Consider the following 13975-nt stretch of genomic DNA (forward strand, 5'->3'; position numbering starts at 1 on the left):
AACGTTGCATGGGGTTGTTGTGACCCAGGCACGGGACCCGGCACTCGGCCTTGTTGAATCTCATACGGTTGGTCTCAGCCCATCAATCCAGCCTGTCCAGATCCCTCTGTAGAGCCTTCTTACCCTCCAGCAGATCAACACTCCCACCCAGCTTGGTGCTGTCTGCAGACTTACTGAGGGTGCACTCGATCCCCTCATCCAAATCATCAATGAAGATGTTAAACAGAACTGGCCCCAACACTGAGCCCTGAGGAACACCACTTGTGACCGGCCGCCAACTGGATTTAGCTCCATTCACCACCACTCTCTGGGCTCGGCCAACCAGCCAGTTTTTTACTCAGCGAAGGGTATGCCTGTCCAAGCCATGAGCTGCCAGTTTCTCCACATATTTGTGTTTGTTCTACAGTTGAGTGGATATGTTTGCTAGATTATAGACATTTAACAAGGAAAAAAAGGGCCCCAAATCAATGAAGTTACTTTGTTATACTGTCAGCGTTACGTAATGTTAATTTTGCAGGTACTTGAGAGCAATTTGCAGATACTTACTCTGGTTCCAAATGGTAGCACCAGGACTCTTGATGAAAACTGTTCAGTATTTTTACATTATTTTATTTTTAGTAAGACAATGAAGACTAAGGCAAGAATGGCAATTTTGGGGTTACCTTAGAGCTGTTAAGGATGTAGCACTAGCCGGATGGGAAGGGAGCACCTAGATCTTGGGTTGGGCTGGAGTAGAATTTGTGTATCTACTGTAATTTGGCAGGAGGGAGGAGAGGAACTTTATTGCTTAGTTTCTGTAAATCTGGTGTTAACTGTGTAGACCGTGTGGCCTCAAAGTTGAATGATGTACAGGAGGAAGAAAAAAAAAAAGACTCAGACCTTGGAGTTTGTTGGTTTGGGAGATTGGGTTTTTTGTGTGTGTGTATCTTTACCAAACCATTAAAATAAAAAAATTATTTGAATTAAAGAAAAAATTCTAGTCATCTCAAGCTGCCGTAAAAAACCCATCTGACTTTGTTTCAATTCAGCCTCATAAAAATTCACTTAAATGAGATTGAACTTTTTTCATTTTGTTGGTGTTACCTTTTTTTTTTTCCCTTCACTCTTAAAATCTGTGTTTATTTCTAAGCTGAAAATTCAGTTCAAATAAAAATCAAGCCCCTTTGAAAATATTTTTAGATAGTACTGCTGTTGACTGGAGTACCGATTACATAGACCACCACAAGCAGTGGTAGATCATCTCTGTGGAGTCTTCAAAGTGAACTTAAATAGAGGAAAAATGTGGCCAAAACACAGCTTGAAATAATAGATTTTTCTTTATTTCAGTCATTGATTTAATCTTTGTCATAAATTGGCTTAAAGAGTATTGATGTGTCACAAAATCCAATTTAGTAATCTGATTTATCGTAGGACTAGCGAAATAATTAGGATTCCAGATCATATCATGTGGAAGCAACTTTGTCAGCAGCCTGGAGAAGGGTGGGGTTGGTTACTGTGATTCAGCATTGGTCTTTTCTGTTTTAGCTGATCTTTAGGCAGTGGTCTTTCTTTGAGTGGAAATCATGTAGTTAACCAGCCTTTGGCTGCTGAGAAGACATTGTAACTATAGGTGAAAAGCTGCAAAAAAAGAAACTGCTCAAAACAAGAGTAACTTCACTGAGTTAAAGATTCACTGAGTTATAAAGATTACTCTGGTGGTCTTTACTTTTTGTGAACTCATCTGTGGATGAGTGGCAGTGTATTCTTTGTGTGACAGTCAACAGTTGGTGTGATTGTTAATATGTGCCTGGTTGAACAGTGTGTAAAAATTTGACCATATTTAGATATCAGTCCATTAACAGAACAACATCACTACTTAATACTGGTTAAAATAATATATTTTTATGAATACAGGAAGATTGGTTATAACTCGTGTTTTCTTAAGTCTAATTTCTTACTAATCCCCTTCCCATGCAGAACAATGTCCAGACTGACTCAGCTGGAGAGACTGGACTTAGGAAGTAATGAATTCACAGAAGTGGTGAGTTTTGCCTTAGTAACAGAGTTTTGTATCTTCTATAAATCTCTTTATCCTTTAATTTATTTTTAATCAATGTGAAAATATAAACATCAGCTTAAGAGTTCTGCTACTGAGCAAATATTATGTATACCTTATGTTACTTTATGGAGCCTGTTATGTGCATATTCTGATGAATATGAGTATGTTTTTCCTCAGTTTCAAAGTAACACTCTGTGGTATATTGTGGTTACTGTACTAGTAAAATATTAATCGTAGTATGTGTTTGAATTATAAACATAATTGTTTGGCTTATAATAAATTCTGAAGACTTATTGTTTATCACGTATGTAATATTGTAAGTTATGTACAAGCTGTGCATAACTGCTTTTATTGTTGTGTATGAACTATTTAGATCCTATATTAAGTTTGAATATTGTTCGAAATGGTATTTACAGTTGAGGTGCTCAGATTTTTCCTTCAGCATGGATCGACTTGTTTCCTGTTCATGATCTCACAGGCGAATACATCTTACATTTGCAATCACTTGACATCTTCCTGCTTCTACGAGTACTTTCCTGGATAAAGAAATTGGAATAGAAGTATACTGGAACATACTGACCTGCCATATAATAAAGTTAAACCTTTGTATGCCACCAGTAGATCACGCAGAGCTGAACACTTGCCTAGTTGTATAGTTTGGCAGATAAGGAAGTGTATTTAAGGAATTGTTCATTAGTATTATTACATTTCTGGCCATTACCATTACTGCCATATTCCCATTACAGGGTAGATACTCATGTGGGAACTTTAAACTAACATGCTCAGACCCACATTAAGCCAGAACAGCCATGAACTAAATATAGGCTGCAAAATTACCTGTTTGGGTATATTTTTGGCTGATTGCTTCATCTCTCCCAGCCTTTTAGCTACAAGAGTCAACTACTGGTGATTAGTTTCATTAAGATCTTTTGATAAAAGCACAAAAAGGTTTGGAACTGCTTTTTGGATAAAGATCTGTTTGAAAGGTTGTCTTCAGTTATGATTTTTCTCTTGGAAAATTAATTATTGGGAGTCAGGACTGCAACTTATGCAGGATATATATTTATGCAGGTTGTATATTTACAGTATAACAAAATTAAATTCTACATTTACCTTCTACTTTACCTACTTTACACCTGTCACCTAGACAGGTGTAGTAGCACCTGTTCTGTATTACTTTCTCAGGAGGGAATTTTAAATAGGAAAGCATATGCAACATGGATGTTTAACAAGATGTGGTCTTTCCCTGATACATAAGATACTTCTAACAATAACTTGTAATGGAAGCACAGTCCTGCACTTCACTTTGTGGATGGAGTGGTTCGCTTGTTTCATGCAGATGCACCTTTTGTTGCTAGAAAATTAAAACTTGTTTCCCTTTTGCCCAAAACCACAAAATCATTGTGGTTTTTGAAAAACAGGTCCTCTGAGTTGATGGAATTTAAAGGTTTTTAGACCTCCTCCATGAAGGAGGAAATTATACACATAACATTTATTTATTGTGTGCTCCAATTGAAAAATAATAATTTCTGTTAAAAAAAAACTGAACACTTTCTGTAGGGATTATTTAGTGCTGTGATCAAGTTCTTAAAAGATTTTTGTATCTCTAGCATATAATTACTTTTCAATAAGTGAATTATCTGAGTTTTATTTGATGACCCAGTGAAGAAAGTGTATGTAACAGCTATAAGAAGACATTATTTAAAGTTGCAATAGATTAATTGCTGAAGTATTTTTCTGCCTTTTTCTATTTTTTTTATGAAGTTTTTTAAAAATGGCTTTGCTTTACAGCCTGAAGTACTTGAACAGCTGAGTGGGTTAAAGGAATTTTGGATGGATGGTAATAGACTAACACTTATTCCAGGGGTAAGTTCTTTTACTGTGTTAAACATTAGTATTTTTATTTACAGTGGTACTTGCTTTGTCAGTCATCATATATGTTAAAGTTGCTGTGTAATTTTAATGTTACTTAAAGCCAAAAGGCTAACTGGCACTAAAGTGCTTGACTAGTTTACTTAGAAATTGTCACTGATCATGAGAGCTGGGTACACAGCTTTTCTTTCATTGAAAGTTATATAGCTCTCATCTAAAAATTACGTTCCAATTCAGGAAAGGGGTAAAAATCCTGGATCAAATTTAGGGCTGACTACTCCTTCCAAAAAGCGATTATTTTGTGTTAGACAGCAAGCATGAATTTAGAGGAAAAATATGTTGTGTGAATTTTTACTGGTCATGGCCGTAAAGCAAGCAATGCCTGTTCAGCTGCTGTGTGTACAGGGAGCATAGCCAGTTCCTGAGAAAATGTTCTATTGACTTAGTCTATGTTCCTGACATCTCTCAGAATTACATGGGATCCAAGCTGATCTTTTACTGCAGTACTTGTGAAAACTGTGCTTATGTTGTAGTAAACTAGTAAATGAGTGTTTGAAATCTGGGCAACAGCTCGTCTGTTTTCAGACTTAAAATCACTAGCAGTCTTCTGACGTGAGGCTTTCTTGCCTGATCAGTAGTCTTCTCTACTTGTCCCTCACTGTCTTTCCTCACTTCAGTTAATTCTTCCTTGAAGAGCTGAGTGGATGTATTAAACATTTCTACTTTACAGTAAAAGTAAAACTGTAGTGAAAATGACTGCATCTTTCCTATGAAGATTTTAGTACAGTAGTGTGCACAAATCTTCAAGCTTATTCTTGGTTCATATGGAAAGGTAATACAAGTTCATATTTTGGCTTATTTATTCAGTTTAGTACAATTAGGGATTAATTGTTGTTTTTGAGGTTAAGTAGGAGGCAGTTTCACACAAAAGGCGAAAATAAGCATTAAAGGACTTTACTGAAGCCTGATGATGTCCTTACGTTATCTGTCTCTGTTTGAAGCTTTAGAATAGACTTCAGTTGCTTGATTCATAGTAACTGATCAAACCGTTGAATTTGCAGAGACTGACTTTAGAGACTTGCAGAATTTGGGGGGGGCGCGGGCGGGGGTTTGTGTAAGAACATCAACTGTGTGTATCGGCACAAAATATTTCATTACAAAGCTTGGATATTTTGCATAAAATTGTATTTCAGCACTATAAATAGGTTTTCTCTTTTCCTCTGGCATTACACTTGAGAGAATGTTGTCAAATCTGCTGGATTTTTTGTTTTGAACTTGCACTTTCTAGAATACATTATTTTCTCTTGCTATTAGTTCATAGGCACTTTGAAACAGCTGACCTACTTGGATGTTTCTAAAAACAACATTGAAGTAGTCGAAGAAGGTATTTCAGGTTGTGAAAGCCTGCAAGACCTACTGTTATCCAGTAATTCACTTCAGCAATTGCCAGAGTCTATTGGTTTGTATTTTCAATTAATTCATGTTCTTAAAAGCTTATAGTTTAGACAGAGAACACCTGAAAATAGACGAACAGCATTTCAGATCTAAGTTTAAATTGTTTAAAAGTGCCAATTTTGGATAAAGCTGTAATGTGTGGCTAAATAATAAAATTTATATTTGTTTTGGAGCATTCTTGACTTTATACATTAATTTGTAAAGGGATGAGAAATAGTTAACTCTAACAGAGTGAAAAAAAATACTTTTTTTTCTCCCTTATCCCCAATGGCTGGCACATGGTAAGCTGGCAAACAAGTTTCTGTAAGCTCGTCTGCTTATTTTCTTGGGTACATAACACTGTAGGTATGCCAGGGAATACAGATGTGGTCGCTTGCTCATGGGTTTTTTTCCCCTCTTAACTTAAAATTAAGCTTAATGAACTCAAATGTCCTTTTTGATTTACTTGCTCTTTTTATTACAGGTTCCCTGAAGAAGGTAACAACGCTTAAAATTGATGAAAACCAGTTAATTTATTTGCCAGACTCCATAGGAGGGTAGGTATTTCACCTGAATAAAAGGTTAAATTGCTTTTCTGCAGATTTTCTGTAACAATGTTTTCCGCTTTGAATGTTTTTACACCTACTTGATTTAATTCCTTTTACATGTTAGTGTCTTAATAAAATTGAAGACAAGTGCTTTCATATCTTACTTCTAGTTTGCAGCATGTATGTTCTTTACGTATTATTTAATATCAAAAGACATATGTTGCTCACTTATTAATGCAGCCACCAGTCTACAAAAGAAAAATAGAATGGGAAAGAAAACGAGATGTTTAAAAAGGCAGTCAGCTGCCTGAAGCAGGTTTTTGACAGTAACATAGCTGTGGTAAATATTGCAAATGATTGAATGACTATCAAAAAGCATGTAAAAAGTGAATCTGAAAACACACATTTGTCTTTTTTATATTATAAGGAGAATTTTCACCTGTTATCAGCAGGTTTTTTTAATGTATAATTTGGTGTTCATCAATTTAATTTAAAACTCAGAAGTGACAGCAAAAATAATTGTTTCATAATTAAGTGCTATAAAAATGAAGGGTATTTGTTACAATTTATTTTCTCTTATTACAATTAATGTAGGTTTTCTTTTGTTACTAGAATTTACAAAATACTTCTTTGCTGCCAGGTTCTTAGATTCACTGTCTCTAACTCTTGAAAATCTTTTCTTGTTCAGAAACTGCACTGAACTCCTGTTTGGCTATGATCTATCCCATTCTGAATGTTCTTAATGCCTTGCACTAGCACATTTTCTTGTAGTACATAAACGTTTGATGTTGCTGCCCTCCCTGTTTTCACTGAATGCTCTCTTTTGAGGACAGTGTAAAGGAGATTTAAAAACAAAACAAAACTAAAAAACCCACAATCAACCACAAACAAACAAAAAAACCCAAAACACATTTTAGGCAATTAGTAAAGGATTTTTCTTGGATTTGAATTCCATTAGGTTTCAGAGTTTTGTTTTGAATTAAATGTGAAATTTGTAATTAAAAGTGATATTAACTTCATTTAAAATATTCAATTAATGTTGGATGAATTAACCTGTATAGAGGAGTAATATTATTTATTTTTTTTTTTAGATTAATATCAGTAGAAGAACTGGACTGTAGTTTCAATGAGATTGAAACATTGCCCTCGTCTGTTGGGCAGCTCTCTAATATAAGGACATTTGCTGCAGATCATAACTTTTTATCACAGCTGCCATCAGAGGTATATATTTAATTACAAAACTGTAAAGTGAATTTTTTAATGTATGTTAAACTATATAGTCTATACAACTTCTGGATAATAAGTTAATATTTCTTGAGCAGATTTTCTTCGTGTATGTTTTTAAAGGAGGATGTATATAAATATACAATTTTTCAAATAATGAAATTATATATTTTTTGAGCAAGAAGTAGAAATTTGTTGTTAGTGTATTGAAACTAAAGGAATGTTTAGTATGTAAGAATAGATCTAATTACATTTTACAGGCAAAAATAGCTGTAATACTAACAGTTTTTAAACAGTAAAAATTTGCATATTTAGAGTTACGAAGATGAAGTAATTCTTCGGGATTTTTTTCAGATTGGAAACTGGAAGCATGTAACAGTGTTGTTTCTGCATTCTAATAAGCTTGAATTTCTCCCTGAAGAAATGGGTGATATGCAGAAATTAAAAGTCATCAATCTGAGTGACAATAGGTTTGTGAATACATTTATTCAAGTAGAAGTTGTATAAAATGCAATAAAAATGTAGAGGTATTGTTATAAATATATTATGCTATCTTTCCTTACCTCAAGCACAACTTCGAAGCTGATTGAGATGCATATATTTAATGTATTGTGTTCTGGATTTTGCAGTTCCATGCTATTAAGCTGTATTTATTTTAATGACTTGGCACATGGCACATGTGTTGAAGCACAGCTTCAATACATTCATGATTGTTAGCCTGTATTTTTCTGGGTAATTTTGGTTTGGTTATTTTCATAAAACTTTTGATTCTTACTTAGAAGTTAATAGCCTCCTGTCTTGCATATGGAGGACACAGAACAGTATCGCAGTATATTGTAAAACACTTGAATGTGCTGGAGAAGGAGGAAAAGAAAGTTATATTTTGTTAGAGCTGGTCATGAGAAACAGACAAAACATTTCTCTTTTGGGAATTGCCAATTTGTAGAATTGAAATATATTGGGAGAGATAAATCTGACTGAGCTCTCCCTTCTGTTCTGCCAGTCTAGCTTCTCTGCACTCTATCTGTAGCTTGACTTACCCATAAATGCCAGAGCCTTCATTATCCAGGGCAGCCCCTTTCCCACATATGTGTCTTGGAAAAAAACCAATGATTTTCAGGTGTAGCACTTTTTTTAAATTGGCGTGCATGTATTTTGAAAGATAAAATACTGAGGATTCAGCTTGCTTAATTCAGGTTATTTGTCTTTAAAATTGTATTCAAGTCACTGAAGTGAGTTAAATTCAAGTTACATTGTCACTTTCTTTAAGCTGCTTCTTAAACTGCACAGAAATGCGGGGTTTTTTAACATTTTTACAGACTAATGCAGGATTGTTTCTTAATAGTCTTAACAGTATTGATAAATGTACTTACATAAATTCTTGTTGTATAATTTACAGACTGAAGAATTTGCCATTTACCTTTACAAAACTGCAACAGCTCACTGCTATGTGGCTATCAGACAATCAGGTAAACTTTCTTAGAATTACAAATAAATGATTGTTGACTTTATTCGTGTTTGAATGAGCAAGTACAGAGCCATCTGTTAAATAACGAGACTTGGTACTGTGTATGTATATCAATACTTCCTTGACATTACTATGTCAGTTCTCCTGGAATAAACAACAATGAGCCTACCTGTCTTTGGAGACTTTCATACTTCTAGCAAAGTTCTGTGCTGTTAGGAAATGCGATTTAACAGATACTAGTTTTTTGGGGGTTTTGTGCTTCTTCAGGCTTGTTTACACAGGAGAGTTAGTGCTTGGTAAGCTAGTACTTGAAGGTGTAGGATGCTGTTTCTTCCACAGCTATGCCATTGGGGAAATTTAGCATGTCTTTTTTTGAGCTAGGTGTCTTGCTACACCTTTGAACTCTGTGACTGTCCAAGTTTTAAGCTATTGAGCAGTAACTCATGTGCCTATGGCTTGTATTTTTGCTGTGTGTTGAAGCCGTCTGTACTATGCTGGTTTCAACAATAGCATTAAGGTGTACAGGGCTGCCAGAAATCCACTAGCCTCAGATGTAGTATAATGAAACCATTTTTGCTAATACTGTAATTTCAGGGACCCGATGCCCTTTTTTGTAAGGCGTGGGGGATATTCAATCTGGTGTCAATATGAAAAATGGAGTACAAAATTTCTCTCTTTATATGATTGACTGCAGCTTTAAATGGCCAGATATATCTGTGTATTCCAGGTCAGCCTGCTTTGGGATAGTAATAAGTCCTAGCAAGAAACTGGGTTATTTTTTAAATATCCAGTGTTTGCTTTTCTCTTAAAGCTGTTACTGAGTTTCAGTTCTCAGTCAAAGGTGGTCGTCAAAGACGAACTTTTCAATAACTTCATTTTGTGAAAATTATTCAGAGGAGTTTTACTAGAAGGCAGAGTATCTTCAAAGTAATGGGACATGTATGCTCTGTGATATGTAGATAATATTTGCTTTTTTTATATTTATTTTCATAACATTACCTTCTTTCATTTGCTTCTTAGTCTAAACCACTTATCCCTCTTCAAAAAGAAGCTGACCCTGACACACAGAAAACAGTGCTTACTAATTACATGTTCCCCCAGCAACCAAGGACCGAGGATGGTAAGAATTTCTGAAATACCCTGTCAGAATGCTCACTTTTGAAAATGGGAAGACTGTCCAGCTAATACAATTTTCGCTAGATAATACTTATATACAACTTTGAAGTAAACTTGTAAGTGATGAAGAGTTACATCTGAAGAATGAGAACAGTAACTTAATGTGATCTACGTATTGGTAAATTGTAGGTGAAACTGTTTCAGTGAGCAAGGTGAGGAATGGACTGGTGGGATCACATTCTGCGATGTTGCCACTTCCCAGTGTGACACCATATTTCAATCTGACAGAGCTTAATGGTTGGAGTGAAATTCTCCTTAGCAGGTGCCTGCGTCAAACTATTTTAACAGAATGTTAGACAAAATGTTTCCTCCATTACTGAGTACATATTTTTTGAAAAGTACATAGCATTCTCTGTTTTATTTTAAAAGAAAAAAAAATTGGTCCAGAAGAAAAGCATATTGCTCACATTTAGTTTGAACTGTTTTATAAAAGGTTGGACCCAAAATATTAAGACCTTGCCAGAAAGTTATTTCTACACACTTGTGAAATAGTTAGGAAAATAAGTAACACTCCATGAGTAGCCCCATAAGGAGTTAGGGAAAGGAGAGTTAAATCTCTGTATTTTTCCACTTTCTTTCCCCTGCAGGCAAAAGGAAAAAGCTTGTGCTGCTTTAACAGAAATGGACGAGGGGGCACATATCAATGGAAATAATTGAAAACTGATAAGTGGCAACATTTGCTGTTCCATGATACAAGTGTCTAGTACACTGAGAGGGCAGTAATCAAAAATACCAGCAAAACCACTAAATTGTGCATCAGTTTTAGTGCCTTCTAGTGCAGATAATGCATCTGCAATACTTCTGATAGAATGTGAGAAGTATAAAATATTTGGAAATTCAGTGAAGTTCAAGATTGTTCCTGAAAGCGTTCTCTCCATTTGAACTTTTTTTTACAGAGGTGACAGAGTTTCTTTTGATAGACAAGGAAAGCACTGCTTGTTTGGCTTAAGTTGACAGAATACCTGCCTCTGAGGGATCATTCCAAATGGAAGGTTTAAAGATAGATAGATAGCATTTAAAATTTTTTTTTTTTTTTAAATTCTTTATCAGGTTCTTTTTTTTGATCAGGAACAGTTTTGGTGACAGTGAAGTCTATTAGAATATTTTCAGTTGTGTCAAAATTGTAAGTTTACCCAGTAAATCCAGAGTAACAAATATTCCAATGCACTTGTTGAGCCCTATATTAAGTATTTTTTTATTTCAGGTATAGAAGAAGTTAATATGAACAGTCTTGGCATTGCTAGTGAAGGATATACTTTTGCTGAGGGGGTGGTGGCAGATTTATTAGACTATATGGCATGCTAAAGTAGAACCTGGCTGATGTAACATAAGGCACGGAGACAGGCTAGAATAAGAGACAGTGGGTACTCAAAAGTTTTTTTTTTATCTGTTGTAAAATTAAGCAAGAAATACTTTGTAAAGCTCCTGTCATTTATATAACTTCTGAAAAATCATGTGTTTACCTTAAGTTTTAGATGCTTTAGGTTTTTTTCAGGATTAGTAATAATGCAAGTTTTTGTCACTAAGTCATTCTTATTCTTCATTTTTAAATTTTCATTAAATGAAATCAGATGAGTGCTCGTATATGTGCTTAATGAGACCACCTCACTGAAATCAGGCTATATAAATTGGTGTAATTTACATTTATGTATACGCAAATATATATTTTCATATTTATACATGAATAAAAATACTTTGCAGCAGAGTTCTACTGAAAATTCTCAAGTATAAGTGTTAAAACTAGTGTACGGCTGTGTGTATGAATTTTCTTACTTTACAGATAGGGATTTTACTATTTTGGAAATACAGCCAAGTTCATAAAGCAGTGGCAGTGCAGCTAGTCTTCAGTTAATGGTGCTGCTAGCCTCTTATCTTTTAAGAATGCATACAAAGGCCCACTAGTCCCATCCAAGAGAAAAAATATATCCCATAATGTATCCTATACTTATGAGACTCTCTTTTCGTTTTTTTAGTTATGTTCATATCTGATAATGAAAGTTTCAATCCATCTCTGTGGGAGGAACAGCGGAAACAGCGTGCTCAGGTGGCATTTGAGTGTGATGAAGACAAAGATGAGAGAGAGGCACCGCCTCGGGTTAGTATTGAATTTATTTTTGAATACTTGGTGCTTCCCCCCCTCTTATCCCCACCTCTGAATCCTATCTTTTGCCTTACTTTGGCTGTGGATTTTGCTCTGCTGAAGAAATCAAGTCTTCAGTTATTAGTTAAGAGTATCTAACAGGATGAAACACTGTATTTTGGGGTTGATTTTTTTTTTGTTTGGTTTTTTGGTCTTGTTTTTGGCTTTTTGCCAGATGATTTAAAGTGGAGCACAAGGGAAAAACCCTCAGCTGATGTAAGGCAATGTAGGGCATAACTAGGAGACTACCTGACTGGTGGTGCCATGGAGAAGGATAATGGGGAAACAATGATTAATCCTGGTTTTTCTTTAAGTAAATTACAGTTGTCATAATTCTTCCTGCTTGCAATCAATGGACACATTTGGAGGGCGGGGTGGAAAGTGATTCATAATCTTGCTGGGTTTTATAAACTTAAGTCTCCATCAGTGCAGGTAGACTCGAACAGCGAAGTGGAGATCCTGGATTGTTCAGTGTTTTGTCCTAATTCATTGTCTGTTTTAAAGGTGATGTTTTAATTATGGCGTTTAATTAAATGTAGAACGTTATTGCTTTTTGTTATACAGGAAGGCAATCTGAAGAGATATCCAACTCCATATCCTGATGAACTGAAGAATATGGTCAAAACAGTCCAGACAATTGTGCATAGGCTAAAGGATGAGGAATCTACTGAAGATACTGCCAAGGAGTCAAAACGAGAAGGCCAGACAGTTTCTGTAAAAGATGTGGGAGTAAAGGTTAGAGATAATATTCTCTTCTGACTTCGCAAGAACTTCCAAAGATTTAGTGCGTCATTGATTTCTTTTAATTCTCTTCTCCTTCCCCACTGACGCTTTCACAAGGGAAAAAGTCAAATTAAACAACAGAACTTATGTCTTCACTGTCTAAAGTCTGTAATAAATGTCTGGTTTCCTCTCATATTAAGAACAAGGCAGTTCACTTGATTCTCGGGCAAATAAAAACAATGTATGTATATAATTGATGTAACATGATAGGTGATAGGAGTACTGTTTGGTGCTGACTGTAGATATTCTTGGCCTTTTTTTTTTATTAACTGGAAATTTAATGGTACAAATTGACCCCAGTAAGGAGGAGAGTCAAACTGATTGACAAAGGCTAAGGACTGTCCCTCAGTATTCTGCAGAGATTTCTCTGCATTTCATACGTGGTGCATTTCATATTTAATAATTTCAAAGCTCAGATTTTCCATTCCCTTGTTTCCCAACATATATAAGGTTAACTCTAAATATCATATGTTACTGAAAACCTTTCTGGATGTTTTTTCTGCTAACGTTCTTAATCCTGTAGACTTCAGAAATTGCTTCAATAAAGAACAAAGCAGATGAGAGAAAGCAATATTCAGCAGAAAGCTCTGTGCAGAAGCCTACTGAACAAGAAGCTGAGCACAGCACCACTAATTCACAGATGACTGCACTTGTTAAAACCTTGCAGAACACAAAAACAATTGTCAACCATGAAGACACGCTCGAGGTATGGCATTGTGATTAAACATCATGGCAGTCAGAATTGTGCTGGTATTGTATTGAATTTGTTACTCTGGGAGATGAAAATTTATGTTGACAATAGCAGAAAATTGCCATCCATGAGTGCTGTAAATACAGATGGTTTGCAATGCAATATTTTTCTCACTTCAGATTATATTAAGTTGAAATAGCTAATAAAAAGTTCATAACAGAAGATTCATGCATTTAAAGACAAATAAAGCAAACTCGATTAAAAGTTGATCTAAGTATCAACCTGTGAAAAGACTCAGAATTTTCCAGGTTTTGTTTGATTGTCAATTCTTAATTAAATAATCAATTTTAGTTGTCAGTGAAATGACAAAATATGTGATTAGTGGTAGCAATCAAAAACTTGTCTTTCCAAGTGACTATACACATTCATTTCAAACGAAAAATGAAAAGTGGGTTTAAAAATATGTATTCCTCAGAGTTTATTAGTGAGCTGTCATGAACATGGCTTGGACTGTGTTTAGCTCTTATAAAGAGTTAGAGATTTGAAACTTCTAAACTCTTTATACATCTTTCTGACAAACATTATGTATTCATTTTTTTAG

General features: G+C 35.0%; 1 protein-coding gene across 1 annotated transcript; it reads left to right on the forward strand.

The window, feature by feature from the left end:
* Positions 1-1956: 1956 nt before the first annotated feature.
* LOC104167151 (protein LAP2-like) lies at positions 1957-13389 on the forward strand (the record flags this gene model as incomplete). The annotated part of the gene is made up of 11 exons (XM_009707315.1): positions 1957-2020; positions 3830-3904; positions 5225-5369; positions 5829-5901; positions 6984-7113; positions 7471-7586; positions 8516-8585; positions 9605-9704; positions 11734-11855; positions 12465-12635; positions 13207-13389. Coding segments are annotated over 11 exons (1249 nt in total), but the record flags the coding sequence as incomplete, so codon positions are not given.
* Between the last annotated feature and the right edge of the window lie 586 nt (positions 13390-13975).

Source organism: Cariama cristata, unplaced genomic scaffold, assembly GCF_000690535.1.
Source record: "Cariama cristata isolate BGI_N322 unplaced genomic scaffold, ASM69053v1 scaffold44559, whole genome shotgun sequence".
Taxonomy (NCBI): domain Eukaryota; kingdom Metazoa; phylum Chordata; class Aves; order Cariamiformes; family Cariamidae; genus Cariama; species Cariama cristata.